General features: G+C 46.0%; 1 protein-coding gene across 1 annotated transcript in view; it reads right to left on the reverse strand.

Annotated features, from left to right (window-relative positions):
* The window catches only part of LOC122801205 (tetratricopeptide repeat protein 14-like), a 160,690-nt gene that overhangs the window by 79,331 nt on the left and 54,523 nt on the right, over positions 1–26,836 (reverse strand). The window contains exon 2 of the mRNA XM_044070761.1: positions 6,535–6,714. Within this exon, the coding sequence (XP_043926696.1) occupies positions 6,535–6,714 (180 nt within the window). The remainder of the gene's footprint in view (positions 1–6,534; positions 6,715–26,836) is intronic.

Here is a 26,836-nt window from a genome sequence, read left to right on the forward strand (position 1 = left end):
AACTGTAGACTGATGTACAGTCTTTTTTGGTTTTAATGGAGTTTTAAGCTTAGCATAAGATTTAATGGTGAGTGTAGTCAGTCTGAAGACACCTTCTGAAACCGAAGGTGTTTCTACTGCACCGGGATCTCCTTCTGCTCCGTTGTTGGAAGGGTCTAATGAAGATGGCTGTGAGGGCCTAGTACACTCCACTTGAGAGTCCGCAGCTGTCTGGGGTTCCAATTCTGCGGTAGTCAGGGGCTGCGTAGGCTCCTCACTGAAAACCGGAGAACCGGCGACAGGTCCAAGAGGCCTCCGAGTCTGGCTTGCTCCTAGGCTGCCTGTCCTTATCCTTGCATTTTTTTATGCAAGCCGGTCGTCGGCTGCTCCGACGGCATGATATAATTAAATTTCCTACCAAAGTAATGTCGTGCGAAGTCAAAACGGCGTTTGATGGTTCAATTATTAAACCTAGCACAAAACAGACAACCTGTGACGTCGTGGTCTAGGCAAGGAATACAATAAGAATGGAAGTCCTTATGAGGTATTTGCTTCCCACAAGAAATGCACTTGTTAACTTTTTCTGACATCGGACTGAGGCAAGAAAAGGTTCCCCAATGGGGTAACTTAGCTTTATTGAAGACTCCGGACAGAAATTCGATTCGAAAATCTCAGGTGTCGGCCAACTGGCACTTGCGAACTGCTTCTGCTTCGGGCACAGCGCGGCAAGAAAGACTGAAGAAAATGGCGTTGGATGCCTCTTATATACCCCTGGCGCACTGACGTCGGGGAAGAAGCTACAGCAACCGATGCCGGACCAAGACTTTGGAACTCAGGCCAACTGCGGGACAGCCTGACGGCAAGATAACCAAAGTGTGATGACTGCAGTCATAACCCAAGTGTGATGACTGCAGCAGGGTAACACGATGAACATCAATACTATCACTGAAATGAGGAACATAAAGCTCATTAAAAGCTATACAATCATTTTAAGGAAAATTCAAGACCTTAGCCAATACATCACAGGCAATCCTAATACCAATGCAAATGACATTCAAATCTGTAAAACCATATGGAACCTCCTTATCCTCAAACAAAAAAAAAATGCTAACTCCTACAAACTTATCCTATCAAACAAAATGCAAAAAAGTTATTTATTCTAGTTACTGGAAAGAAATCGATCCTTCAATCAAAAACATAACTCAAGTGATCTAGCTTACTTCCAAAACTTATTCCCCTTAAAAAACTGAAATATACACAGATCATGATACTTCACAATGCCCATCTCACTCCAATCATTATAAATAAAATATATCCAACCACCTATCCATTCTGTTCCTATTGTGATAATCACAAGGCTGATCTACTACTACACATCTTCTGGAGCTGGAAGTGCACCTACAAGCTATGGTGCTCATTTGGAGTCCAGAAAAAATGGGCTATAAAAGTCCCCTTTATCTTGGAAACTAGCTCTCCTACATATCATCCCTGCAGGCCCGACTAAACTACAAACATGAATATTAACACTAGTTTCTTTACTTAACTACATTACATTGGAAGGACAAAATGCACATAGTTGAGTATTTACTCCAAGCTAAAAGGGGAGTGGTGGGTTTTGAAATGTATTTAGGTTTTTGGTTGAGTGTCTTCATTGAAGCAAGAAGTCTTAAAAAATGTGACCAGTTCAAATGGAGAAAATATGCAACTGCTTGAAAGAGCAGCCTACCAAACAGTGTGTGTATGTAAGCCAAATGTTGAAAACACACATTCAAAAGAACAGTCAAGTAAAACAGGTGAGAATAATAGCTTTTCATTAAATGGCTACTCTGTCCATATTATCATGGAAGGTAGATGGCCTTACAGGTACAGACAAAAAGCAAAGACTATTGAATTATATTAAGAAATACTGGGTGCAAACAGCAATGCTGCAACACACACATTTGGATAGAATAGACAAAGAAAAAGGATTTCATGATGGACATTCAGCAGAATATCACAGACAATGGGAAGTAGTAATACAGACTGCTGGAGGGACTTAAACTGTGATAGAACAGGGGAAAAAAGACAATAATGGTAGATCAGTGGGAGTAAGGAGTTACTGGCAAGTAAGGATCACACCGGCATGTACTTATATTTCACCAAAAACTGCTGCAGGGAAGCTTTAAGAATGGGAAAAATTATCAGCTTCCAAGTAAGGATTATTTATAGGTAGGGACCAGAACGTGATTTACAACAGTGAAGAAATCAGGGAGACAAAGAAGGGACAATATAACAAAATGGGGTAGATTTCTAAAGAACTATACGAGAAAGAATAGTTGTGTAAGAGCTTACCATAACAGTAGATGTCCTACTGATCACTGTTGTAGTATTCCTGACATATGGGTTGTCACCACTGACATCCTGTCTGGGTACCAAAGCTTCACCTTTCCTAAATCATACGGCTGACGCACAAATTCAGCTCATATTCATTGGGGTATACAGATGGATGGACAAGTGTGGATCCTCAGCCAATCTCCAAGCCAGAGTCCAGAACACTACTGAGAGAGGAAGGGTATAGCTCAAATAGGGAAGAAAACCTACCCATTCCCATGCAACAGAGCAAAAGACATCAATAAAGGGGGAGAGGAAACTAAGGCTGAAGTGAGACAAAGAAGAAAGGATCAAAGGTGGGATGGAATACTGCAAAAGTGATAGGTGGGATGTAATACAGTCGTGTAAAATCTTACCACAACAGTTTATGTCCATCCCTTCACAGTTGCAGTATTCTTTCCATCTGGGATTCCCTGCCCAGGGCAGCCTCATGTCCGCCCAGTATACCAAAGGACAAAGTTGACATTCGGATGTACCATCCTCAGAACTGAAAGCCCCAGCAAGAATGCCAGTTGAAGGAAAACCAAGAGGTAACCAGTATATCCAGAAGAGAAATGGACCAAGGGGAGGAGGGAGGGAATGAATACTGCAACAATGAAAGGACATCTAATGTTATGATAAGATTTTACACAACTCTATGTCCTTTCATATCACTGTTGCAGTATTCTTTACAGCTGGGAGAGTGCCAAAGCTCAAGAAGAAACCTGGAGAAGTAAGAACCAGCTGAGCCATCTAGAAAGACATGAAGGATGGCCCTAGCAAAACTAGCTCTAGAGATTCCATCCAACTTGTAGCACTTGGTAAAAGTCTGCACAGAACTCCAGCTAGCTGCTACAAGAATATAGTTAGTATTCAAACCCTTGAAAAAAAGCACCAGAAGAAGCCACAGCTCTAGTAAAATGAGCCTTTACAGAAGGATGACTGCTCTTACCATGAAGGGAATAAAAAAAATAATAAGTTACGTACTCACCATAATTCCATGTTTGTTGTCCATCTCGCCTATCTTCTTGCTGGTTGGGTTCGAAACAGAGCATCGGTTCCAACTCGGCTGAATACAAAAGCGAGAGCTTCCACTGGCTCGAGGATAACCCCTATCCCACGATCATCATCTTCTTTCGGCTGCTCCCGTTAGGGGTCACCACAGCAGATAAACTGTTTCCATTTCTTCCTATCCTCTGCATCTTGCTCTGTCACACCAACCACCTGCATGTCCTCTCTCACCACATCCATAAACCTTATTAGGCCTCCCTCTTTTCCTGTTACCTGGCAGCTTCATCCTTAGCATCTTTTTCCCAATATACTCTGCATCCCTCCTCAGCAATTGTCCAAGCCAACGTAATCTTGCCTCTCTGGCTTCATCTCCAAACCTTCCAAGCTGGGCTGACCCTCTAATATACTTATTCCTAATCCTGTCCATCCTCGTCACACCCAGTGCAAACCTTAACATCTTCAACTCTGCTACGTCAAGCTCTGACTCCTGCCTTTTTGTCAATGCCACTGTCTCCAACCCATATAACATAGCTGGTCTCACTACCCTCTTGTAGACCTTCCCTTTCATTCTTACTGGTACTAGTCTGTCACAAATCACTCCTGACACTTCTCCACCCACTCAACCCTGCCTGTACTCTCTTCTTCACCTCTCTTCCACATTCACCATTACTCTGAACTGTTGATCCCAAGTACTTAAACTCATCCACCTTCACCACATCTACTCCTTGCATCCTCACCATTCCTCTATCCTCCCTCTCATTCACATACATATATTGTCTTAGTCCTGCTGACCTTCATTCCTCTTCTCTCTAGAGCATATCTCCACCTATCCAGGGTCTCCTCCACCTGTTCCCTACTCTCACTACAGATCACAAGGTCATCTGCAAACATCATAGTCCACAGGGACTCCTGTCTGTTCTTGTCTGTCAACCTGATGCATCTGGTAAAATCCTCAAATCTTGTTTGCAAGTGAAACACTAACTTAGTATGTCTACACAGTAGAACATTCCAATTATCTAGAAAGGATAATCAAAGACTCCAAACCATCATAACTATATACATAGCAATAATGTTATCCTCTGTTCCTCCAGGAACAAAGAAGGGGGAAGGTGGGTGGGACACAAGAATATAGGAGAGATGGACAACAAACATGGAACGCTACGGTGAGTACACAACTTAACGTTATGTTGTCCTATCACGGCATAATTCTTACTGGTTGGGACAGCGTCCCTAGCAACTTTACTGTAGCGTGGCTCAAGAGAAAAGACTTCTCAATAAAGTGGAACCAAAGGAGGACCTGGTCCCGGAGGCCACATCTACTTTGTGATGAGTAATAAAGGTATGAGGTCTCACCCATGTGGCAGCTGTACAAATAGCATCCATGGGGAGCCTAGCCTGAAAAGCAGCAGACGTTAAAAAAGCTCTCGTGGAATGACCTTTTACCTTACCTGATAATTGTCTATTATTCTTAGTGTATGAAAAGGAAATGCAATCCGTAAGCCATTTCGACAAAGTCACTTTCGAGACTGACTAGCCTTTTCTCTGGTCTGAAAAGGACACAAAAATCTGATCAGACTTTCTGAAGTCTTTGGTCCTATCCAAATAGAAGCAAAGCTGTGTACATCTAACTGATGTAATGTATACTCTGCCTTGTCAGTATAATTTGGAAAGAACACAGGCAAATCTATAGATAGATTTAAAGTTATTTTCTGAACAAACTTTGGGTAGAAACGAGGGATTAGTTCTTAATGATGGTTCTTAATGATACTGTCTTTGTGAAAAAAAACTACACAAGGCAGACGTATAGAGAGCTTGAAGTTCTGACACCAGTCTGACAGAAGTAATAGCCACCAAGAAAAGAGTCTTCCAGGAGAAAATTTTCATATCACAAGATGCTGCGGGTTCAAAGGGTGGCAAAACCAATGTAGATAGCACAGCAAATAGCACAAAATTAAGGTCCCAAGGAGTTGGAGGTTCTCGGATTGGGGGTCTGAGCAAGAACATACCTCTCAGAAAAGCCTTACATAATCTGCAGGATATTATAGGCATTCCCATCTCACCAGTATGAAAATTCGAGATAGCTGTCAGCTGAACTCTGACAGTGGCTGCTGCTGCTGCTCCTTCAAAAAGCTTGGAGAGAAATCCAAGAATTGTGGTAATAGGGGCCATAAAGGGTTCTACATTGCGTTTAACAGCCCAATAAGAAAGTCTCTTCCATTTACATGAAAATAGTTTTCTCGTAGACGGTTTGGGGTAAGAGACTAAGATATGCTTAACTTCAAGGGAAAATTTGTAACACCTGGCTAAGCGTGGAACTGGAGCAGCCATGCTGTCAACGAGTGTTTGGATGGACGAATGGAACACACTGAGTGGGTCAAACTGTCTGGAACTGGGTCCAGAATCCACGGTTCCTCCAGTAAGTGGGTCCAGAGAAAGGGGAACCAAACTTGTCGAGGCCAGTAAGGTGCAATGAGAATCATAGTGCTTTTCAACATGCTGGCTTTCTGCAATACTTTGGGTATTAAGGGGAAAGGCATAAAGTAGTCCCAGGGACCAATCGTGGGCAAGTGCATCCCTAGGTCATTTCCCTGGAGGGGGAATGAGGGCAAAGTAGCTGCTGCATTTGGCATTCATGGAGGTGGAGAAAAGATCACAGCAGCCTGGCCCCATTTTCGCAAGATCTCTCCTACAACTTCGGGTTTGAGGGACCACTCGTGAGGCAACAGAATAGCTCTGCTGAGTTTGTCTGCTATCCATTGCCATACTCGTGCCTCTCGACATAGGGGATACGACTTGGTTCCTCCTTGCTTGTTTATGTACCATACCACTGACATGTTGTCTGTTTGAATTGCAACTGTTTGAATTGCAACTGTTCCTATTGGAACAGAGTCCTGAAATGCCTGCAATGCATACACCACAGCTCTCATCTCTAGGACACTGATGTGCAAGTGACTCTCGTGTTCCTGCCATAAACCTTGGACAGTCATTCCCAGATAATGCCCCCATCACCCGATCTGGGAAACATCCATGGTCAGTACTGCTGTTGGTTGTGGAAAAACAAAGGGGCAGCCTAGGTACAGCTGGTCTGTCTAACAACCAGAGAAGATCTTTCTTGCATGACTCCATAACAATTATCAGGTGTGATAGAGGTAGATCCTGCATGGACCACTGGGCAGAGAATAACCATTGTAGAACCCGCATGGGTAGTCGTGCTAGGGGAACTAAAAGAATTGCGGCTGCCATGGTACCCAGAACTTGTAACACCATCCTGGCTTGACCCTTTCTTTTTGATATCAATATCTTCCCTTGACGATGGAGACTGAATTCTTTCAGAGATAAGTTTTGCCAGCATCTGCTTTGAGTCCAATTCTGCGCCTAAGAAAGTAACATTCTGTGAAGTCAAGACAGATTTTAAGTTTACTGTAATGCCTAGCCTGGTGCAAAGACAGTCTCGTCCCTTGCCTGCAGAAGTAGATGCTTGGTGGTGGCAGTCAGTCTAGGTATGGAAACAACCTGGAATTCTTGACGTTTCAAGTGAGCCATGACTACTGCGCCATGCAAAGGTGAACACTCTGGCGGATGTAGAGAGACCAAAGGGCAGGGCTCAAAAACTGGTAATGATTGGCTCCCAGCCGAAAGCGTAAATGTCACCTGGACTGCTTGTCCATTTTTATGTGGTAATACGCATCCTGGAGATCTATCGAGCACATCCAATCGTCTTTCCCTATAAAGGGAAATATTGCCTGCAGTGTCACCATCCAGAACTTTGACATCTTCACAGATTTGTTTAATTTGCCGAGATCCAGAATAGGCCTCCAGTCCCCTGTCTTTTTTATACTAAAAAGAAAGTACAGTTGTGTACCTACCATAAATTCAGATGTTGAGTGTATTCACTGTTGCAGTCCTTACTCTTGGGTTACCCTGCTGGCAGGCTACCCGCAGTCGCCCAGAGTTCCAAAGTCTAGGTCCGGCGTTGGTTGCTGTCGCCTCTTCCCTGACATCAGTGCGCCAGGGGTATAAAAGATGCAGCAGACACCATTTTCTTCAGTTTTTCTTACCCCAGATGTCAGGTGCCCCAAATAGGCAGGCTGAAAAAAAAAAATTATATATATATATATCTATATCTATATATATATATCTATATATATATCTATATATATATCTATATCTATCTATATCTATATATATATCTATATATATCTATATCTATATATATCTATATCTATATATATCTATATCTATATATATCTATATCTATATCTATATCTATATCTATATATATATATATATATATATATATATATATATATATATCAAAAAGAAATGCATACACAAAAACATTTCCTTCATCTACAAGCAAATACACCAAAAAGGTTGTATAGGATAGAGAAGTGCAGATAAGGCACAGCAAAGAGAAGGGGGATGGTGGGTGGGTAACCTGGACTGCAACAGTGAATACACTCGAACATCTACATTTATGGTAGGTACACAACTGCACTGGTGGTGCTGCGGTAACGTTGTCGCCTCACAGATGTTGCCCGTTCGATTCTCATAGCGTCTTCTGTGTGGCGACATGCGTGAACAGGCATTCCTTCGTTGAAGGTTGTGCGTTAGGCCCGGCAAGCCAGCACATAAAACTCTGTCAATCATTAGCGGACTGGAGTTCCGCTGTGGCGACCCCAAACCGTGAAAAGCCGAAAGACACAAAAACAACTGCACTATGTTCATCGTGTTTCACTGTTGCAGTCATTACTCTTGGGTTGAATCCCAAAGCTGAGGAAGGGTGGCTGGGCTAAATAGGATTAGGAGAGGCTATGAGCCCCTGCAAAACTGCAGGGGCGAAGCCTGCTCTGGACTTAAGAGTAGAGAGGCAAGTGGTAGTGCTTTGTAAAGATGTGCAGTGAACTCCAAGTTGCAGCCTCTAAGATTTCTTTGGTTGGTACTCCCGAGAAAGGCTGCTGAAGTGGCTGCTGCTCTGGTGGAATGAGGCCTAATGCCCTTAGGCACTGATTTGCCATGTTGAGAATAGCAGAAATGGATGCAGTGGCCTATGCATTTAGAAATAGTCTGTTTTGAGATGGCCTTTCCTTGTGATCCCTGCAGCATATGACACTGGAGGTTGCTCAGTCTTTCTGAAAGCTTTAGTTCTGTCCAAGTAGAAGCGTAACTGCCTGTGTATATCCAAGGAATGCAGAATTTTCTCCCCCTTGTTCTGTGGATTTGGATAAAAGGTAGGCAAGTGAATGGTTTGATTGAGGGCCACACTGGACACCACCTTAGGCATAAATGTAGGGTTTGTCCTCAGAGAAACCCTGTCTGGATGAAAAATGAAAGGTTCCACAGCCATGAGTGCTTGTAACTCAGAGACTCGTCTTGCAGAGGTAATGGCTAGGAGCAGAGCTGTTTTCCAGGATAAGAATTTAATATCCGCTGTTGATGCTGGCTCAAAAGGAGGCAGTGTGAGTTTTTTCCAAAAAAATTGAGGTCCCAGGCCGGAATTGGTGCTCTCCTTGGAGGCCTAATGTTTTTGGCCCCTCTGAGGTACTGTCTTATTAAAGGGTGAGAAAAGATAGGTGGTTGTGTATTGTAATGCGCAGAAACGGCAGAGGCATGAATCTTAATTGATGAGAAAGAAAGGCCTTTGTTCAGCATCTCAGTCAGGTATTGTAAAATCTGAGGAATGTTTGGTACAGACGTGTCAATGTCTTGTTCCTGGTTCCAAGCACAGAATCTCTTCCATTTTTCTGCAAAAGACTTTCTGGTACTGGGCCTCCAAGATAACATCCATAACTGCTTTTGGAAGGGGAGTGTTCATTATGGCTACATTATCCGCCATGCTGCCAGATTTAAGGTGCTGAGTTGGCTGTGCAGGATCTGATTGTTTTGTTGGGTCAAGTGAGAAGTTTGAGGCAATAGCCATGCTGGACCTTGAGACAAGCTCTTCAGGATTGGGTACCAGTGCTGGCGTGGCCAGTCTGGTGCAATCAGAATCATTTTTGGCTTCTCTTGTCTGACCTTTAGGAGTACTCTGGGAAGGAAACGAAGTGGGGGAAAAGCACATACTGTTAGATTTTTCCAGCTGAATGATAGGGCGTCCACTTTCCATGCTTGCTTGTGGTAAGTCCTTGTGCAAGAACTCTGCAATTTAAAGTTGCGAGGGGAGGCAAATAGATCTATGTCTGGGCATACCCATTTCCTTGTTCTCATCCTGAGGACTTGTGGATCCAGTTTCCATTCATGGGGATCCATGAGGTTTCTGCTTAGTTCGTCTGCCAGAGTATTTGTTTTTCCTGGCAGGAATTGAGCTTGCAAGTGTAGTTGAAAGGCCAATGCTGTGTCCCATAAGGTCATTGTTTGTCTGCAGAGGGGGTAGGAATGAGTACCTCCCTGCTTATGTACCACATGACTGTAGTGTTGTCCGTCTTTATTAGTAATTGTCCTGGATGAAGCAGGTCCTTGAAAGCTGTCAGGGCATTTTGAACAGTTAGCATCTCTTTGACTGATGTGAAGATGCATCTGGTTTGCAGGCCATGTACCCTGAATACATTTTCCTGCCATATGGGCCCCCCAGGCATAATCTGATGCATCTGTTGTCAGTGTGTCTGGCTGTGGGTAGTCTGAATGGCAGTACCTTGTTGTGATGACAGGCTTCTGCCCACCATCGAAACTCCTGTTTTAGCCAGGGAATGAGAGCAATTACTGTCTCCAGGCTGTGGCAATGCTGAGTCCAAACACTTTTCAGATACCATTGTAGTCTCCTCATATGCAGTCTGGCATATGGAATTAGAAACCAAAGGCCTGCAGGATTTTCCTTGCAGATAAGTGGGGTTTTGTTGCCAATTTCTTGAAGTAGGTAGTCAGTTGTTTTTGCTTGTCTGGCATGAGATAAGCCATCTGGGCAGTTGTATTTAAGCTTGCACCCAGAAATATTATTTCTTGAGAGGGCACTAGTTTTGATTTCTTTTTGTTTACTGTGTACCCTAGGCCAATTAGTAATCTTTTTACAAATGCCAGATGCTTTAGAAGAGTGTCTTTGTTCTCTGCTTGAATTAGGCAGTCGTCCAAGTAAAGATATATTTGAATTCCTTTTTGTCTGCAAAACAATTACTGGTGCCAGGCATTTTGTGAAAACCCTGGGCGCAGTAGATAAGCCAAAGGGCAGTGCAGAGAATTGGTAATGCATTGAGCCAGCTATGAATATGAGGTATCTTCTGCAAGATTGTCTGATTGGGACATGCAGGTATGCCTCTTTTAGGTTCAAAGTTACTAGCCAAGCCCTCTTGTCCAGCATGGGCAGTAGCTGCTGAAGAGTCAACATCTTGAATTTTGGAACTTCCAGAAACGTATTTAGTATAGATAGGTCCAGAATTGGTCTCCAGGTTTTGTCCTTCCTGGGCACTAGAAAAAGTCTGGAGTAAAATCCTTGCCCCTGCTCTTGTTGTGGTACTTGCTGAATGGCCCTAGTGTCCATGAGGGCTGTAATTTGTTTTTGTGCCTCTGCCCATTGATTGTGTGGCAGGTCTGGCATGTCCTTTGACCTTGGGGTGTGGAAATGGAACCTGTAGCCTTGGGACACTATGTTCAGGACCCATTTGTTTTTGGTAACCATTTGCCAATTTGATGAACAAAGTGCTAGCTTTCCCCCTAAGGGGGCTGTCAAAACGAAACTGCTTGGAACTGGAAGAGGAAAGTCATTGGGACTGTTTTCTGTATGGTTGTGATTTGTCTTCTCCACTTTTGGAGGTAGGAGCACCCCATTGTTTAGGCCTATATGGGCCTTGGGGCTGAGGATCTGCCTCTAGGACGCCTGTATCTGCCTCTTTGTGGTCTGAGACTGGAAAGGATCAATTTTTAGAAGGCCAGTTCCTGCTAAACCTGGGTGGCTGTACCTGTAAGAAATCCTTGACTGTTTGCATGGATTTTGCTTTATCCTCCATTTTTTTCAACACCTCTTCTGCTTTAGTACTAAACAAAGTAGCATGCTGTAATGGTGCATCTAATAATTTTGCTTTAACATGATCAGGCAGATTTTGTTCCTTTAACCAAGCATGCCTTCTAATAACAGAACCTGTAACAACGGCCCTGCAAGAGGCCTCCAGTGAATCATAACCACAATGCAAAGTAGGTTTTCCCACTTGTTCAGTTGCATGAAATAAATAGTACAGTTGTGTACCTACCATAAATGTAGATGTTACAGTGTATTCACTGTTGCAGTCATTACACTTGGGTTATCCTGCTGGCAGGCGACCCGTAGTTGGCCCGAGTTCCAAAGTCTTGGTCTGGCGTCGGTTGCTGTCGCCTATTCCCTGACGTCAGTGCGCCAGTGGTATAAAAGTTGCAGCCGACAAGATTCTCTTCAGTTTTTCTTGCCCCAGATGCCAGGTGCCCCCAGATATGAAGGCTGTAAAGATAAAAATATGCCAAACAACCATGCATATATCACTATAAACATTTTCTTCTTCTAAAAGCAAATACACCACATAGGTTGTATAGAGTTGAGAAGTACAGAGTAGTCCCAGCAAAGAGGGGGGTGGAGGGTGGGTAACCAGGACTGCAACAGTGAACACACTCTTAACATCTACATTTGTGGTAGGTACACAACTGTACTATGTTCATCGTGTTTCGCTGTTGCAGTCATTACACTTGGGTAGAATCCCAAAGCTGAGGTAGGGTGGCTGGGTCTAGACTGGATTTGGCAAGGCTAACAAGCCCTGCAGAACTGCAGTGGCAAAGCCTGCTCTGGATTTGGAGTAGAGAGGTAGGTGGTAGTGCTTGGTAAAAGTGTTCACTGAGCTCCAGGTTGCAGCTTCCAATATGTCTTTGGTTGGTATTCTGAGGAAAGCTGCTGAAGTGGCTGCTGCTCTGGTAGAATGAGGCCTAATGCCCTTCAGCACAGATTTGCCATGTTGTGTATAACAGAAGCGGATGCAGTGTCCTATCCATTTGGAGATTGTCTGCTTTGTAATAGGTTTTCCTTGTGATCCTGCAGCATATGCTACAAACAGTTGCTCAGTTTTTCTGAAAGCGTTTGTTTTGTCCAAGTAAAATCATAGCTACTTGTATATATCCAAAGAGTGCAGAAGTCTTTTCCCTTTATTCTGGGGATTTGGGTAGAAAGTAGGCAAATGAATAGTTTGGTTTAAGGCCACGTTAGAAACCACTTTTGGCATGAATGTTGTGTTCATCCTTAGAGAAACCCTGTCCTGGTGAAAAATGAGGAAAGGTTCCACAGCCATCAATGCCTGTAACTCTGAAACTCTTCTTGCTGAAGTTATTGCTAGGAGCAGAGCAGTTTTCCATGACAAGAATTTTAGATCAGCTGTGCTGGCTGGTTCAAAAGGAGGCAGTGTTAGTTTTTCTAAAATAAAGTTGAGGTCCCAAGTAGGTAACTGGTGCTCTCCTAGGGGGTCATATTCTTTGCCTCTCTGAGGTACTGTCGTAGTAGAGGATGTGAAAAAATAGGAGGATCCGTATTGTAATGAGCTGAAATGGCAGAGGCATGGATTTTAATAGAAGAAAAAGATAGGCCTTTGTCTAACATCTCAGTCAGGTATTTTAAAATCTGAGGCATATTAGGGACCAGTGGTTCGAGCCCTTGTGCCTGGTTCCAAGCACAGAATCTCTTCCATTTTTCTGCATAAGATTTCCTAGTGCTGGGTTCTCTTGGCTTCCAAAATTACATCCATAACAGCTTTAGAGAGAGGTGCAGTCTGAGTGGCTACATTATCTGCCATGCTGCCAGGTTTAAGGTTCTGAGTTGACTGTGCAGAATCTGATTGTTTTGCTGTGTCAGAAGATGAGGGATTTGAGGCAGAGGCCAAGGCGGGCCTTGGGACAAAATCTTTAGGATTGGGTACCAGTGCTGGCGTGGCCAGTCTGGTGCAATCAGGATCATTTTTGGCCTCTCGTCTGACTTTTAGAAGCACCTTGGTGAGAAGAGGCATTGGAGGGAAGGCATAGACTTGTCAGGTTTTTCCAGTTGAAAGATAACAGGATCCAATTTCCATGCTTGAGAGTGATAAGTCCTTGTGCAAAATTTCTGTAATTGGCAATTGTGAGGGGGGGCAAATAGATCTATGTCTGGGCATCCCCATTCCCTTATGTTGAATACTTGTGGATTTAGCTTCCATTCGTGAGGATCCATGAGATTTCTGCTTAGTTCATCTGCCAGTGTATTTTTTGTTCCTGGCAGGAATTGTGCTTGCAGATGTACCTGGTAAGTCAGTGCTGTGTTCCACAAAGTCATGGCTTGTCTGCATAGGGGGTAGGAATGTGTGCCCCCTTGCTTGTTTATGTACCACATAACTGTGGTATTGTCCGTCTTTATTAATAATTGTCCTGGATGTATTGGGTCCTTGAAGGCGGTCAGGGCATTCTGTACAGCTAGCATCTCTTTTTGATTGTTGTGAAGATGCATTTGTTCCTTGGACCACGTGCCCTGAATACATTTTCCTGCCATATGTGCTCCCCAGGCGTAATCCGATGCATCCGTTGTCTGCCTGGCTGTAGGTAAGGTGAAAGGCTGTCCCTTGTTGTGGTGACAGGCCTGGGACCACCATCGAAACTCCTGTTGTAGGCAGGGAATCAAGGTTATGATTGTCTCTAGGCTGTGACAATGCAGAGTCGAAACACTTTTTAGATACCATTGTAGTTTCCTCATATGCAGTTTGGCATATGGAATTACTACAATGCAAGACGCCATGAAACCCAGGGCTTGCAGAATCTTTCTTGCAGGGAGCTGGGTCTTTGTTGCCATCATTTGAAAGTAATGAGTCAGTTGCCTTTGTTTGTCTGGCGTGAGATAAGCCATCTGGGTAGTTGTATTTAAGCTTGCACCCAGGAATATTATCTCGAGAGGGCACTAGTTTTGACTTCTTTTCGTTTACTGTGTACCCTATGCAAATTAGTAATCTTTTTACAAACTCCAGGTGCTTTAGAAGAATGTCCTTGCTCTCTGCTTGAATAAGGCAGTCGTCCAAGTAGGGATATATTTGAATTCCTTTTTGTCTGCAAAATGCAATTACTGGTGCCAGGCATTTTGTGAAGACCCTGGGTGCAGTAGACAAGCCAAAGGGCAGTGCAGAGAAATGATAATGCATTGAGCCTGCTATAAATCTGAGGTATCTTCTGCACAATTGTCTGACTGGGACTTGCAGGTATGCCTCCTCGAGATCCAAAGTAACTAGCCAAGCCTCTTTGCCCAGCATGGGCAAGAGTTGTTGCAGTGTTAACATTTTGAGTTTTGGAACATCCAGGAAAGTATTTAGGATTGATGGGATCAGTATTGGTCTCCTTGCTTTGTCCTTTCAGGGTACTAGGAAAGGTCTTAAGCAAAATCTTTGGCCCTGTTCTTCTTGTGGAACATTTTGAATAGCTTCCATATCCATAAGAGCTGCAATCTGTTTTTGTGCCTCTGCCCATTGGTTTGGTGGCAGGTTTGGCATACCTTTTGGTTTTGGAAGCGTGTGGAAGTGGAACCTGTACTCTTGAGAAACTATATTCAACACCCATTGGTCTTGGGTGATCATGTGCCAATTTCTTGAGAAAAGTGCTAGCTTTCCCCTAGGGGTGCTGTCAACTGGTAAGAGCTTGGTATTTGCAGAGGGAAGTCATTGTGACCGTTTCCTATACAGTTGTGATTTGTCTCCTCCTCCTTTGTGGGCTGAAGCACCCCATGTAGGAGCCTTGGGGCTGAGATCTGCCTCTTGGGCGTCTGTATCTGCCTCTTTGTGGCCTGACACAGGAAAGAACCAATTTTTTGAAGGCCAGTTCCTGCTAAATCTAGGTGGTTGAAGCTGTAAGAAATCTTTCACAGTTTGCATTGAATTTGCTTTATCCTCCATTTTCTTTAAAACCTCTTCTGCCTTAACACCAAACAAGGTATCCTGTTGTAGTAGAGCATCCAATAATTTCATTTTAACATGGTCAGATAAACTTTGTTCTTTCAACCAAGCATGTCTTTGAATAACTGAGCCTGTAACTGCGGCTCTATAAGAAGCCTCTAATGAATCAAAATCACATTGCAGATTATGCTTTCCCACTTGTTCAACTGCATGCAATAAATCCTGGATTTCTTTACAGTCAGGACCTTCTATATTTGTAACCATTTTCTGCTTTAACAATGACATGAGATACTGCTGATATTTAAGCATGTGAAAAAAGAAGTTATGAACTCACCATAACGTTCCATCTGAGTAGGTACTTCATTTGTCTGCAACCTGTGGGGATCCAAGCCGGCAGCTTTACTAGCTAAAAGATCCGAGCTCCTAGCTCCTCCCCTTACCCATAACCCCCTGCTACATACTCCCTTTCCCCAGATCGAATTTGCCTAAACTAGCAACCAAGACTCTCGACCAAGTACCATAACCTACTGCCTAACTGTATGAACCAATGCCATTCATAGTCAGGAAGCACGATACTGGACAGAGGGCATGGAGGGGGGTCGGTTGCAGACAAATCAAGTACCTACTCATATGGAACGTTATGGTGAGTACATAACTCCTTTATCTGAAGTAGTTACTTCATTTGTTCTGCAACCTGTGGGACAGAGTCCCCAGCTACCTAATAAAAACCCTGGGAGGTCCTCAAGGAAGGATATTCGAGCACCCATGAGCAAAAGGAAGCCCTACTCCTGGATATCATATCCAACTTATAATGAGAAATGAATGTATGAGAAGAGGACCAAGTAGCTGCTGAACATATATCATCCAGAGGAACTCTGGACCAAAACGCTGCGGAAGTAGCTATGGAACGAGTTGAATGGGCATGGACTCCCGAAGGAGCAGGTTTCCCTGAGGCTAAGTAAGCATGGCTGATGCATTGCGAAATCCAGTTTTCTAAGGTAACTTTGGTAATAGCCTTTCCTAAAGAAGGTTTGGCAATGGACACAAACAATTGATCAGACCTACGAGTAGCCTTCGTCCTGTCCAAGTAAAAGCACAGTTGTCTATGTACGTCCAATTTGTGTAATTTATATTCCCCTTTGTTCTGGAAGTTGGGAAAAAATACTGGTAAATTAATTGACTGATTAATATTTGATTCAGAGGCCACTTTGGGCAGAAAGGAGGGGTTAGTCCTGAGAGACACTCTATCCTTATGAAAAATTAGATAAGGGGGTCTCATGCAAAGCAATTCTGAGACCCTCCTGGCTGATCTAATAGCGATCAGAAAGGCTGTTTTCCAGGATAAAAATTTTAATTGAACCGAGGCGGCCGGTTCGAAGGGCGGACTCATTAATGCCTACAGAACCAATGTCTGGTCCCATGGTGGAACCACAGTCTTAACTGGTGGCTTCAGCAGAACAATTCCTTTCAAAAACGTTTTGCATATTTTAGCTGAAGCTAACGATCCCAGCCCATCTCCTATGTGAAAATGAGAGATGGCTGCCAACTGTACTTTAACTGTAGATGCACTGGCTCATTGATGAAAAATATGTGACAAGAATTCAAGAACAGTTGGGATAGGGACGGTAAAGGGATCCAAACCCTTGTCTGTAGCCCAGATAGAAAAACGCTTCCACTTACTACTGTAAATTTTTCCTCGTAGTAGGTTTGTGCACTGCTACCAGAATGTCTTTCACTGGTGAGGAGATACCGGGAGTCCTTGCCATCAGTGGAACTGGATCAACCAAGCCGCAAGCTTGAGGTTTTCCAGGTTTGGGGGTTGCAATCCCGCTGGATGCGAAATCAGATCCGGGATGGGATCCAAGGAGGAACTACACTGAGACCACAGATAAGGGAACCAGATCTGGCAAAGTCAGAATAGGGCTATGAGGATAACTTTGCTCCCCAACCTTTGGGCTTTCTGTAGGAACTTCGTCATGAGAGGAAGTGGGGGGTAAGCATAGAGGAGACCGGGTGGCCAAGCATGAACCAGAGTGTCTCAGGGGCTCTCCCCTGATGGGGGAATTAGAGCGAAAAACTTGCTGCACTTTGTGTTTGACAGAGAAGCAAAAAGATCGCAGCAAGGTAAACCCTACTTGAGGAAAATCTGTTTCTCTACTGATGGGTTCAGAGACCACTCGTAAGGTGTGAGGATCAAGCGACTCAGCTTGTCCGCAAGAATGCTGGACCGTCCCGGAATGTGCGTTGCTATCAGAAAACGGTTGATGGATATCGTCCATTCCCAAACTCTCATGGCCTCCTGACAAAGGGGATAAGATCTGGTTCCTCCCTGTTTATGTACCAGATCACCGCCATGTTGTCTGTCTGTATTGCAATAGTCCCCAAGGGAAGAAGGTCGTGAAAAGCTTGCAACGCTAAAAGCACCGCCCTCATCTCTAGGACATTGATATACAGAGCAGTCTCCAAGGGAGCCCACATGCCTTGGACGGTTCTGCCCATAGCATGCCCCCCCACCCGAGGCGAGAAGCGTCCGTGGTCAACGAGGCTTGGGGTTGAGGCATCATAAAGGGTCTCCCTTCCCGCAGCTCCCGTGAGCGAAGCTACCAGAGAAGGGAGTCCCTGCAAACCTTGCTCAGGGGAATAGGAGTGTCTAGGGGGTGTAGCAACAGAGACCATTGGACTTGAAAGGTCCACTGAAGAATTCTCATTCGCAGACGTGCGTGCAGGGAAAGACTGATTGCTGCAGCCATAGAGCCCAGCGCTCTCAGGATTAATTCTGCCGATGGGGCTGGGGACTGAAGAACTGCCATAATATGACGTGACAAACTGCTCAATCTGTCTGATGTTAAGAGGGCCTGAGAGGCGAATATCTATTTTGGCCCCTATGAATTCCAGAACCTGTACAGGATGAAGGAAGAATTTCTGGAGCTTTATTGAAATGCCCAGATGCTGGGCAAGAGTGAGAGAAAGTCTCTGGCAGAACAAAGCTGATGCCTGTTGGGGGCAGTGAGGAGCCAGTCGTCCAGGTACGGAGAGACTTGAATGCCCTGGAGTCTCAAGTGGGCTGCAACAACTGCCATGACCTTGGTGAACACCCTGGGGGCTGTGGTGAGGCCAAACGGAAGAACCCTGAACTGATAATGACTGGCTCCCAGCAGAAATTGAAGAAACCTCCTGGATCGTCTGTCCATAAGAATATGGTAGTACGCATCCTGGAGGTCTATGGAGCACATCCAGTCGTTCTCCCGAAGGGGGAGAATTGATTGCAGATTGACCACCCGGAACTTTTCTTTGGGAATGAACAGCTTCAGGGAAGAAAGGTCTAGAATTGGTCTCAAGTCCCCTGTCGTTTTTGGCACTAAAGAACCTGGAGTAATTGCCCAGTCTGAACTGGTCTGGAGGGACGTGCTGGATGGCTCTTTTTTCTAGCAGCTTTGAAACCTCTGAAGCTACTGCCTCCCTTTGATTGGATGGGACATCGGAGAGGCGCTTTGTAGGAGGGGGAAGACTTAGAAAGTGAATGGTGTAACCTCTGGATATGATTCGGAGCACCCACCGATCAGTCATAATGGACTCCCAATTTTGGAGGTGCTCCGACAGACGCCCCTCGACTGCCTCCAAAGAGGGACAGCCAGGTAAGCCCTCAGGGCTGTTGCGCGGGCCTGTCCGAGAACGGTTCTCTAGACCTGAAATTATGCGGCCCCCCTCTGCCTCTGGGCCGGCATCCACTTTGTCCTCCTCTGCCTCTGAAGGACGAGGGATCCGAAGCTGGATGGGATTGCTGAGACTTCCGGAGCCACATCTTCATTTGTCCCCTCTGATTCCTAGAGAAGGATCGTTGGGGATTAGAGAAGCAGACTCCGACGGCAGAAAGCGTCTTCCCGTCCTTTTTGCTTTGGACCAGTGTCTCGCGGATGGTCTTGCCAAAGAGCGAAGAGCAGTCAAAGGGTGCGTTCGCGAAGGATGCCTTGAAGGGTTCTGCAAAAATCGCAAAGGCGGAGCCAAGCGTGATGCCGCAAGGTGACCCCTGCTCTGCTAGCTCTAGCAGTTCCCTCCATGGCATGGGACAGCAGCTGCATAGAAGTGTTAGAAATGGATTTCAGAGTGGCCATGCAAGTCGAGAAAGTCCTCTTATCCTCGGCCGTCATGGACTCTGGGGGAGCTCCAGCGTATGCCTTTATTAAGTCTTGCCGGAGTCTGATGACGTGCGCCATGTAGTTCAGCGCCCTTACAGAGAAGGTGGCTGAAGCAAACATCCGCTTTCCAACGCGGTCCAACGTTAGAGATTCCTTATCTGGAGGATGGACCGAGGAACTCTCCTGTGTGAGTTCCTTCTTCGTGGCGGCCGCCACCAACATGGCATCCACTGGTGAACCCTTAGACCAAGCCAGCCTATCCGAGGGAGGGCTAAGAATTTTATCTGGCCTTCTTGGAATTGGCTCCAAGGTGTCCGGTTCCTTCCACGCCCTGGTAGTAATTAGGTCTACTAGGGGGTCAGCCGGGGGGGGGGGGGGCCACCCAGGAGGTAGACAGACCTACATCAAACGCTTCCAGAAACACAGACTCGTCTGAGGAAGGTTTTTGGGCAGACCACCCTCCTCTAATTCACAACATTTCCATGATGTCTCAAAAGGAGACCTCCTCAGGGGGTGATTTTGGGGAACCTTTCCCTTCATCCAAATCTGTGTCTTCCGTGAGGGACTCAGGAGTCCAGATGCCTCCTTTTACACTTACGTTTGCGAGGGACCTCCTCGGTGGGGCTATCCGAGGAGGGCTCGCCCATGGGGTCCGGTTCCTCTAAGGGAACTAACTGGAGTGTTGGTGCAGGCTGTCCCAATGGCCGGATGATGGAGGATAGACCCAAATGCGTCGGGGGGCAGGTGGATCCAACACCTGGACCGGGAATCTGGAAAGTCTCGACAGAACCCTCACCACTACCTCGATTGCCGAAGGCGAACCGCTTTCCACAGGCTCCGAAAGTAGCCCCCTCTGCTCCGAGGTAGGGATCGGCGTCGGAGCCGAAGCGGTCGGACCCGAGAGGGAAGTGTGCTCCGACCTGAACGGAGCCGAAGACACCTGCCCCCCATGGATCCAACACTCGGCTCTCGGCCCAGAGTGCTAGGATCTGACAAGCTCGAGGGCAACGTCGGCATCAAAGTTACCAGTGCTGTCGGTGCCGACAACTCCCCAGTTACGAAATGGTCAGAGAAGGAGCTATCTGGTAAAGAAAGGGGCTGCTCCCCCCCCCCGGTGGGGGAGGAGGCAGGAGCACCCCCATCTGCATTTGAGTCTGCAAAAATCGATGCATCATCCGATCCATGTCCGCGTCGGTCAGTCTCCTTGTCAATCTAGAAGAGGTCATCGAGGGGGGCCAGGAGGGCCGCCTCGAAGACCTCAAGGGAGACCGGTACTCCTCCTCCGGCTCCAGCAAGAAACAAGGCGAACGGAGCCAAGAGGGAGAGGATCCGGAGGCCCTCGTGGAGGGACTCATAACTTTAGATGGCGGGGCCGAGGGATGAGTCTCAGCCCGCCTCCTGTGACTCTTGTGCTTCTCTTTATACCTCTTCTCTTTAGAGGAAAAAGAGTCCCCCTGACCCTGAGAATCTGAGGGAGGTTGAGTCCCAGACAGGGTAGGGGGTTCCAAAGGCCCGGGGGCCGCAGTCATGGCCTGTGCCTTAGAGGGAGAGGAGGAAGAAGAATCCTGCGGTAATAATTCTGCCAGGATTAACTTGTTGTTCCTATCCCTGGTGGCCCAGGGGTTAAAAGCTGCACAAATTTGGCAGCTGGTGGACAAGTGGGCCACCCCCAGACAAAGAACGCACTGAGTGTGGCCATCAGCTGGGGAAAGCTGATGGCCACACTCAGTGCACTTACAGAATATTGTTTTGGGGCCTTCAGCCATAATACAGAACACACTCGCACACTAAGGGGAGGGAAATAAAAATTAAGACAAAAAAATTACCACAAGATTTTTAAACTAATAATACTACACGACGACTAGGGCGCTAATACACACACACAAAACGAAAAATATTCAAGTCTAACTTTTTACGTTTTTTTTTAAACCAGAAAGTTCTCACCCACGCCTAGGAGCTCTTCACTTGAAGCTTCTCAGCCACGGCAAACGAGATCTGGGGAAAGGGAGTATGTAGCAGGGGATTGTGGGTAAGGGGAGGAGCTAGGAGCTCAGATGTTTTAGCTAGTAAAGCTGCCGGCTCGGATCAGAGATCGGATCAGATACCCACAGGTTGCAGAACAAATGAAGTAACTACTTCAGATCTGACAGTTTAAACCTCTTACAGCTAAAGCAGCAGAAGTGTAAACTTTTTTCCCCCATCTGTCCAGAGCTCTGGAATCCCTATCTGAGGGGACAGGATTTTTGGCAGTGGAAGCTTTAACCCCTTTTGGACCCTGAGAAATAGTTTTTGGGTCTGCGGCGGGGTTTTTGTAAAGAAATTTAGGAGAGTCAGAAACCCTGTAGTACCTGTCTGGCTTTACTGGTGCAGAGGGGTAAAGAATCTGGGGACAGACAGGATTCAGAAAAAACAACAATATCAAGCACAGGGGGGATAGCCAAGGGCCTGTGCTGAGGCAATAGAAGGAAATCTCGGAGCCTTTTCTTGGATTCTGAGTAATCTTGGCTCTCCCAATGGAAATGCTCCCTCATGGTGTGCAGAGTTTCCCCAAAAGAGTAATCCTCAGGCGGGGAGGCTGAAGGAATGGACTCTTCAGCATCAGAGTCCTCATAGGGAGGGAGAGAATAGCCCTGGTCAGACGAAGAATCAGAAGAAATGGAAACCTGATCAGAGGAATCAGTGTCTTGCCTAGGCCTTTTGTCAGGAGGCGGATGGGAGCCCCTGATTAAAGTAATATGGTCTTTGGCCATTTTAAGCATCTGTTTCGTAGGCATGGATGACTGTTCTGGAGAATACTGCACTTGTTTCTTTGTCTTTAATGGTGTTTTTGACTTTGCCTTTGCTGCTGTAGTAGCTTTAATTGTAAGCTTGTGAAGGTCTGAAAACACCCTCAGAAGCCGGTGCCTGCTCACCGGCTCTGGACCCATCTGAGGGTATATTTTCCGTAGGCCCAATACCTTGAGTTTCCACAGGCCTCAGTGTCTCCACGTGGCTGTCTGTTGCGGCCTGTGGCTCTGAGGTAGCGGTTGTCAGGGGCTGCAAAAGCACCTCACGGAGAACCGGCAACTGGCCTAGAAGAGGCTTTGTCATCGGTTTTGGAACTCAAATGCCTGTCTTTTTGTCTCTGCGTTTTTTATACACTGCGGTCGTTTGTTCCGATGGCATTACGTAATTAAATCTTCATCCAAAATAATGTAAAGCAAAATCAAACTGACATTTAATAGTGTGTTTATTAAATCTAGCACAAAACCGACAACTAGTGTTGTCGTGGTCAGGGCCTAGGCAAGAAATGCAGTAAGAGTGAAAGTCCTTATGAGGTATTTTCTTCCCACAAGAAATACAATTAACTTTTACTGACATCGGTCTTGAGCAAGAAAAAGTTTCCCCAACGGGGTACTTAGCTTTACTGAAGACTTCGGTTCTGAAATTCAATTTTGAAAATCTCAGGAGTCGGCCGACCGGCACTTGAGAACTGCTTATGCTTCGGGCACCGCGCGGCAAGAAAGACTGAAGAAAATGGCGTCGGTTGCAACTTTTAAACCCCTGGCGCACTGACGTCAGAGAAGAGGCGACAGCAACTGATGCCGGAACAAGACTTTGGAATTCGGGCCAACTACGGGTCGCCTGCCAGCAGGATAACCCAAGTGTAATGACTGCAACAGTGAAACACGAACATCCTGCAATTCCTTGTTCTCAGAACATTCAGTATTTGTCAACATTTTCTGTTTTAGTGACAGTAAATATTGCTGATATTTAAGCATATGAAATTGATAATTTAAAGCTCTTACAGCCAGGGTGGCAGAAGTGTATACTTTATTCCCCCATCCATCTAGAGCCCTAGAATCCCTATCACAGGGAACTGGGTTTTTCGCAGTAGCAGCCTTAACCCCCTTGGGACCCCGAGATATAGCTTCTGGGTCAGTAGCGGGGTTTTTATATAGGAATATATGAGAATCCGGGACCCTGTAGTATCTGTCTGGCTTAGCAGGTGCAGGGGATAGAGTCAGGGGATAGTCTGGACGCTGAAAATACATCATCTACAATGTCTAAAACAGGAGGAATGGCAAGGGGTCTATGCTGAGGAAGTAGCAGGAAATCTGAGCTTTTTCTTAGACTCCGAATAATCTTGGCTTTCCCAGTGGAAATGCTCCCTCATAGTATGCAGAGTTTCCCCAAAGAAATAGTCCTCAGGAGGAGAGGCTGAAGGAATGGATTCTTCAGCATCAGAATCCTCAGAGAAGCATGGAAAATCCTGTTCAGAAGAGGAATCAGAGGAAATAGATACCTGATCAGAACAGTCACACACTGTCTCTTGCCTAGCTAGGCCTCTTATCAGGAGGGGGTTGGGAGCCCCTGATCAAAGTAATTTGGTCTTAGGTCATTTTGAGCATCTGTTTTTTAGGCATGGAAGTTAGAGTAGGAGAATGCTGTACTTGTTTCTTTGTCTTTAGAGCTGCTTTAGTCTTTGAAGCCGAGGATGGCTTAATATATATAGTGGAGGTCTGAAGACACCCTCAGAAGCCGATGCCTGCTCAGCGGCTCCGGACCCATCTGAGGGATTGATTTCAGAGTGTCAAATACCTTGAGTTTCCAGAGGCCCAGTCGGCTCCACGTGGGAGTCGGAAGCGGCCGGTGGCTCTGAGGTATCTGGCGCCAAGGGCTGCGAAAGCGCCTCACTGAGAACCTGTGACTGGCCTAGAAGAGGCTTCGTCATCTGTTTTGGACCTCGGATGCCTATCCTTGTCCTTGCGTTTTTTGTAAACTCTGGTCGTCAGCTGTTCCGCCGGCATTATATAATTAAATCTTTGGCCAAAGTAATGAAACGCAAAATCGAACCGATGCTTGATGCGTTGGTTGAATCTAGCACAAAACCGACATCTAGCACAAAACCAACAGCTAGCAACATTGTGATCAGGGCCTACGCAAGGAATACAGTAAGAGTGAAAATCCTTGAGGTATTTGCTTCCCACAAGAAATACAATTGTTAACTTTTTCTGACATCGGTATGGAGCAAGAAAAAAAAGTTTCCTCAACGGGGTACTTAGCTTTAATGAAGACTTTGGGTCTGAAATTCAGCTTTGAAAATCTCAGGAGTCTGCCGACCGGCACTTGAGAACGGCTTTTGATTCGGGCACCGTGCGGCAAAAAAGACTGAAGAAAATGGCGCTGGCTGCATCTTTTATACCCCTGACGCACTGACATCAGGGAAGAGGCGACAGCAACAGACACCGGACCTAGACTTTGGAACTCTGGCCAACTGCGGGTAGCCTGCCAGCAGGATAACCCACGAGTAATGACTGCAATAGTGAAACACGATCACCACTGAGTAAGTTCCGGATCCAATCTGGTCTGTGGGGACATATTGAATGACTTTTTTCTAGCAACTTGAGTATCTCCTGTGCTGCATAGTCCTTCTGACCAGGTGGAACATCTGGTATGGACTTGTTTGTGGGAGGGGGAGTAGAAAAGGGGATATCTTCTGGATAAGATTGTCTGAACCCATTTGTCTTAGATCTCTAGCCAGGCATTTGAGTACAGTGACAAACATCCCCAGACTGCCTCCAGAGAAAAGCAGGTGGGCCTCCTTTCATGAGTGCCGGAAGGGCTTCCCACAGAACGCACCTGTCGCCCTGATTTTGCAGACCCCCTCTGTCGTAAGGTCGGCGTCTTCCATTAGCATCTCTCCTTCTGGCCCTGGGGGAGGTGTCACCACATGAGTCAGAAAAACCTTTTTTGGGACTTGCAGAACCACATTTTACCACCTTTCTAACCTTTGGGATAAGGTCTAGTTGGGGCGGAAAAATAGACTCAGACAGCAGACAAGGTTTTTCCATCCTGTTCACACCTAGTCAAAGTTTTTCACCTTTGCTCTAGAAAGGGAAGAAACATCAAAGGAGGCATTGGTGAAGGAAGACCTGAAGGGTTCAGCAAAGTTGCAAAGACACATCCAGGAATATCTCCTTAGAGAAATTCCTGTAGCTGCTGCTTGCTCCATCAGCTGTGTATGAAATCAGTCTCATGAAGGAATTGACAATAGAAGTAAGGGTGGAGAGCTGCGAAGAAACTTTGGCTGTGGTCCCCGAAGCTACAGTACCCTGAAGGGCATCTCCTAACTCTTTGAAGAGATCCCCTTCATAAAATGGGTCAGATAATTCAGCAACCGCAAGGTAAAGGCCGCTGAAAAAAAAGGTAGCTTTCCATATATGTACATAGTCTGACTCTGTTGGGAGGACAAACAGATGAGGTCTCTGATAACTCCTCCTTAGTGGCCATAGCCACCACCATCGGATCTACAGGGACTCCTTTAGTTAGGAACTCCTTCTCTGTAGGGGCAGTGATAAATTTATTGGGCCTCCACAGAACAGGTTCCCACTGTATCGGGGGAAGTTCAGGCCTTTCTAGAAATAACATTAAGCTGATCATAGGGGGAGTCACCCAGGAGGTGGAAGGGCGAGATCCAAAAGTCTCCAGGTACACAGATACATCCTCTAAAGGGTAAGTAGGCTTCCAGCCACCCCTTTGTTTCAGGATCTCAAGGATGTCGGCAAGAGAGACACCCTCAGAGGGGGACCGTGGGGACCCTTCAGACTCATCCAAATCAGTGTCCGATGTAACCGACTCGGAGTAAGTGGGCTTCCTCTTGCACAGCCTCTTCCAAGGGACTTCCTCAGTGGGATACTCAAGAAACATTTCGGAAAAGACAATGCCGCCCACATGGGCTTCCTGGGTCTCTGGATCTCTACGCTTGGGGGGAATGGGCAAAGAAGAGACCAACACTGGCTCCTGTGAGAGAAGAGAAGATGGTTCCAAGAGGGGAGCTGTATGGGATGACAGCACTATCAGCTCAAAAACCCCTCACTCCACACCAAAGAGACCCTCCGCTCCAAAGATGCTGAGGATAGGATCAGAGGCAGAAGAGGTGACTCTGAAGCCAATGTAGGAGCGGAGCTCACCCGTGCAGAGGCACTGAATCACAGCTCGGACAACTGTTCGGGCAGACTCCCCTCCCAAGGCCAGATGGGTGAGCACTGGCTCTTAGATTTTGCGAGATCTGAAGGACCCGAAGACATCAGAACAGAAGCCGGAACAGATTATCCTGAAGGAGATCCCTGTACCAATGGTTCCACTGCTATCAGATCCATACTCCAGGGAGGAGGAATCAAAATTGGTGTTTTGGACGGTTCTGAGTCCTTTGGGGTTGGGGACAATAAAATTTCGGCCAGAGTCTTAAGCAATCTCTTCACTACCCACTCCACATCATCATCAGATAAACTCCTGGAAGAATGGGAGGATAATGAAGATAGTACAGTTGTGTACACCTACCATAAATGTAGATGTTAGAGTGTCTTTACTGTTGCAGTCATAACTGTTGGGTGTTCCTGCCGGCAGGCAGCCCGAGGTCGTCCAGAATTCCAAAGTCTGGGTCCGGCGTTGGCTGTACCAGCAAGTACCCTGACGTCAGAACGTAAAGTTATAAAGCTGACAGCCGACACCATCTTCTCCAGCCTTTCTTGTCCC

This window comes from Protopterus annectens, chromosome 4.part1 (assembly GCF_019279795.1).
Source record: "Protopterus annectens isolate FY-2018-M chromosome 4.part1, PAN1.0, whole genome shotgun sequence".
Lineage (NCBI taxonomy): Eukaryota > Metazoa > Chordata > Ceratodontiformes > Protopteridae > Protopterus > Protopterus annectens.